Source organism: Haliotis rubra, unplaced genomic scaffold (genome assembly GCF_003918875.1).
Source record: "Haliotis rubra isolate DU_JTF1 unplaced genomic scaffold, ASM391887v1 Scf1896, whole genome shotgun sequence".
Classification (NCBI taxonomy): Eukaryota; Metazoa; Mollusca; class Gastropoda; order Lepetellida; family Haliotidae; genus Haliotis; species Haliotis rubra.
The window spans coordinates 2,033-7,218 of NW_025765887.1; the positions used below are offsets into that span (position 1 = coordinate 2,033).

General features: G+C 40.5%; 1 protein-coding gene across 1 annotated transcript; it reads left to right on the top strand.

Moving 5' to 3' along the window:
- The first annotated feature begins 629 nt into the window (after positions 1-629).
- LOC124274257 (kelch-like protein 20) lies at positions 630-2,762 on the top strand. Its single transcript, XM_046709599.1, has 3 exons — positions 630-865; positions 1,363-1,496; positions 2,623-2,762. Exons 1-3 carry the CDS (start codon positions 630-632, stop codon positions 2,760-2,762), a joined length of 510 nt encoding a protein of 169 aa, XP_046565555.1.
- Positions 2,763-5,186: the final 2,424 nt, after the last annotated feature.

Below are 5,186 nucleotides of genomic sequence, written 5' to 3' on the forward strand. Positions count from 1 at the left end.
TATTTAAGTTGTAGTTGTATTATTTGAATAATATTATAAAAATAAACTTCATATTTATCAACAGTAGGATTAGATCTTTTAAATGGTGTATGGGATGTAGTAGCAATAACGTTTTACAAGCTTATAATTTCCTTCATAAACATAGGCTTCATCTATGACCTCAGGGTCTCTGGGAACTCGGTGTCACGGCAGTAAATGCCTCTGGTTGACTGGTGTTGAAAGAGTTAAAAATGAAACACAAACACACACACACATTCTTGTTGTTATCTTTATTTAACATGGAAAAGAAGTGGACTGGTGAAAATAATAAGGGACTGGTATATTTGAGGCTTACCAGTCCCATGGACTGGTAAATTCGAAACTCACGTCATCCTTTAAAGATGTGAAATTTTGCCAAAAAGACCCAAAAGAACTACATGTGTTTTTTCTTTATTTTTATGTGCATTAACAAATTTCATAAATGAGGCTAACCAATTATTTTTGATGATTGATCAGTTGTAATGAAACAATCATCAATTATGAGATTTTAACCAATTCCCAACACTACTGTGTAATACTGATTCATACTGAACGGGTTAGTAACAAATCTGGTTCAAGATTTTCAATTATATTGACTTGGAGGAAATTGTATGCTTTGTCTGGAGGTCACTGGCCTTACATTGTCCGATGTTGTTCTGGGTGGAGTTGATAACAACACCAAGTACCTGTTGTTTTCCCTCAGATATGATCCCCACACTAACCAGTGGAGTAGCGATGTGGCCCCGACCAGTTCGTGTAGGACCAGTGTGGGCGTGGCAGTCTTGGGGGACTACTTGTACGCAGTAGGGGGTCAGGACGGTGTTTCCTGCCTCAACTATGTCGAAAGGTAACTCAGTCTCAGTCAAAGGGTAAAGGAAGTATGTTTTTCTTACAAAAATAGAAATGTCATTTGTATACATGTAATATGCAATGTAAAAACTGATAAGTTAAATATTTCTCTCTGTACACAATTTTTTCATAATTATGACTTCCATCCAAATTGGGATGGTAGGATAGCCTTTTGGTAGAAGCATTCCATCGTCATACCAAAGATCCGTGTTTGATTCCCTACATGGGTACTGTGTGTGAAACCTATTTCTGGTGTCCCCCAGCGTGATATTTGCTGGAATATTCCAAAAAGAGGCATGAAACCCAACTCACTCACTCGCTTCAAAACAGACCAACTATTGATGGTTGATCAAACTAATGCACAGACTGCTAGGGTTAACCGTCACTCCCTCCGTCCGAAATGAAGCCACCCAGATGATGACTGACCTACTCATCTATGCAGTGTTGACCTAACCCACTCACTCACTCGCAATGACACATTATTCCCTTTGTTAGGTATGATCCTCAGACCAACAAGTGGGCCAAGGTTGCTTCCATGAGCACCAGGAGGCTGGGAGTGGGCGTTGCCGTCTTGTGTAGCTTCCTGTATGCAGTTGGTGGCAGCGATGGCACTTGTCCCCTCAACACAGGTTAGTGGCTACTGCTATTGTCAGGGGTGGAAATAACCCATTGCCAGAGGCCCGAGTCCAGTGTTTTTTCTGTCTGGCAAGCAAATTTGTATTTCACACTGTACCGGTGTCCAGTTGACTTTCCAATATTAATTATGTTGTTTATTTTAAAAATCAACAAGAAAATGGCCGGTATAGTGGAAAAATTATCAGGGCAAGTGATTTTACATGTGCCACTGTAGCGGAGTACACTAGCAATTTTAAAGTTATTTCCACCCCTGATTGTACATACACAGGACTTCAACACAGGAACGTTTCACCATGTTGTAAGTGTGTAACAATGCTATTGGCATCCTGGATTTATATTAAGGCAGAACGTGAAAACAAGCCAAAGATACTTCTAAAAACATTTGAACAGAACGTTATCATAGCCATGGTACGTCTCCAGGGGTCAAAATTATTTTGTTGACTCTGAATCTAAAATAGAATCAAAACTTAAATCATTGTTTCAAGAATTTCAAGAAGTAAACTGGATGAAGGCATCACTTGCACCACAGGATACCCATTGCTAGATATCTGTATATTCTTGAAGTCCAGCTGCACTTTGTCTCCCTTAGAATTGTTAGAATTAGAATAGAATCCCACCAACCAATGCTTGAGTGACCAGATTGGTTGTCAAAGACTTGGTCCATTGTTTGTTGTCACTCACTGGATTGTTTGATGCAGACTTGATTCTGTACAGACATACATGAACAGCAATGCTGAGGTATGACTGAGAGTGACATGTTAAACCTCAAAACATGAGATGTATGTTATTTTCAGTGGAGCGTTATGATCAAATCGCTGGACCTCTGTTCTTATGTTTTATTTTTTTTTATGATCCACCGGACAAATGGCTGGACCTCTGTAGCTCTGCATGTTTTTTTTTTTTCAGTGGGCGTTATGATCGGCGGACAAATCGCCACCCTGCATGTTTTTCAGTGGGCGTTATGATCCATGGACAGATAAAGCCTGTATCTCTGTATGTTTTTCAGTGGAGCGTTATGATCCACAGACAAATCGCTGGACCTCTGTATCTCTGCATGTTTTTTTCAGTGGAGAGTTATGATCCATGGACAGATCGCCTGTATCTCTGTATGTTTTTCAGTGGAGCGTTATGATCCTCGGACAAATCGCTGGACCCCTGTAGCTCCGATGGGTACACGGCGGAAACACCTGGGTGTGGCTGTGTACAACAACATGATCTATCGCCGTGTAGGCGGCGGGCGACACCACAGAGCTCAGTAGTGCAGAAGTACAACCCCAGACCAACCGTGGCAGCCGGTGGTTGCCATGGCGATCAGGAGGAGTGGGGTATGTAGGCTGCAGAATGGCATGGAATTTCAACTTGGTCTCATATCTTAAAAGTAGAGGTAGGTTTAACAATGAGTTTCCACAAGACATATTGTCATTATTAATAGTTCATTTTGAAACAAGTGTGAATTATATATGTCAGCAGTAAGGGACAATCTTCTAATCACTGTGAGGAGTTATGTCCCTTGGGTAGACCAGAAACCTGTGATGCAGGTGGAAAGAGCTGACAAACTGTGATATTACTGGAATGCTCATGTCATCAGAGATGCATTGTTTAGTGTTTGACTGTATATTATATCTTGCCATCAGGTGGGGCTAGCAGTCGTGAATGGACAGCTGATGGCAATCGGAGGATTTGACGGGACAACATACCTGAAAACTGTGGAGATTTATGACCCTGAACAGAACTGTTGGAGGATTGTTGGGGAATGAACTATATAAGCGTCTTGGAGGTGGAGTTAGGCGTTGTCAAAATGCCACAAAACGATTCTCATCTCTGGTAGCCCTGGCAACGTTTCTGTAGGTGTGATACAGTAGCTGCAGTGTTGTGTTTCTACCACTGGGAAACAGTTCTGGGATCAGGATTCTGATGTGCCATTTAGGGTGGTTATGGACAAAATGGTGGTGCGGCATGGAAACTGTCTCATTGTGTTGAAGAACCACAGCTTTCTGATGCTCTGTGTGCGTACATGGAGTTAGCGACTCAACAATCTGAACCATCACATTACAACCTGACTTGTGGAATCTGCCACTGTTGTTCTTGAATTCCACATGAACCTGCAATTCTTGGATTCTGCATTACCTGCAGATCATTACTAGCAGAGATTGCTGTGTTTTGAAACTGAAACAATCATAACTGCAGACGAAGCGTAATGATGCCCTAACAACACAATGATCCATCTGGCGGCAACACGGCTATTGATGAAGACATTGAATGAGATACCATTGGCCCCACCTCATGACCAATGTGCTGATTTTTCTAAAGCAAAAAATGACTGGTGTAATTGTGACTGACAAGTGAGTGATGGCGTTCTGACCTTGGAGGGTATACTGTGTTTCCATGGCAACTTTGTGGTGTCCAAGAGCCATTACTAGAACATATTAGACATAAAAATGGACTTGTTGCCATGTTTGTATTTAGCACTCTAATCAGATAGCATTGTTCTGGTCCTGCCAGAGATACATGGTAGACGTGTCAGGGGTCGATATAAGGATTTGAAACCTACTTGCACCCAGTGCAACCTAAGGCAATCACCTTGTTGCACCAAACAAAAACAGGCTGCACCTCCTGCTGCTCAATATCAAATCTTATATAATGCTTGAGTTTTGGTAAAGACGGTTTAGAACAGTATTATAACAAAAGAAATCTGTAGTTATCTTACTTCCTAAACTTTCATGAACAGTAAGTCCTTTATTCACTGTTCCTACAATAATCAGAGTCACTGTTCCAAGTCAGTTCCTCATTCTCTTTTCCAGCTGAAGTCCATTTTCTTTGAACACAAAATGTTAGGGTGCAAGTTGATATACATAAGAGGTTGCATTTAGCAGTTTCAGGTTGCACCAGTGCAAGTTCTAAATGCTTAAATCGAGCCCTGCGTGTGTTTGTATGTATGTAATAATGATAATAGCATTCAATCAACCACTCTGTTGTACTTTCTGGTTACACAAGTGGGAAATATTGCTTAAAGGTTTCAGGAGGGTGAGGTAGCCTAGTGGTTAAAGCATTCTTTCTTCGTGCCGAAGACCCAGGTTCGATTCCCCACACGGGTACAATGTGTGAAGCCCATTTCTGGTGTCACCCACCATGATAATTATGGAATATTGCTATAAGTGGCGTAAAACTCAACTCACTCACACTCACTTTGAGGTTTCATGGTCGTCACATGACTACTTTGAATAAATGCGAGATCATCATAACTCAAACAGAAGGTCTTGCTGAACAACGACCTTGTCTGAAGGAATGTCATGATTATGTGCAAGCAGATCTGGTATTCACGATTTGCTGATTTTGCATTTATTCAAATTAGACTACTAGGATCTGTATGAGATTTTTTTCCAATGTTATGATATCATTTAGCAGCTCATTTGCAGTGTTTTTGTTTTCTCTTTCAACTCATTGCACCAAACCTGGTGCATTATTTAAAATTTTACCTGTGAGTATGAATCATTTCATTGTTAATTCAACTGTCAGTCCATGTATGTTTTTAAATTTTATGTTTAAATCACACTTATTGAATTATATATTCATCTGACCTTATCTTCTTTAGATAATTGCCATTTCCGCTTCATTTGGAAATTGATCTGATTGCATGTATATATACTGATTGGATTCCCCATGAGATGTACTTAAATTGTGTG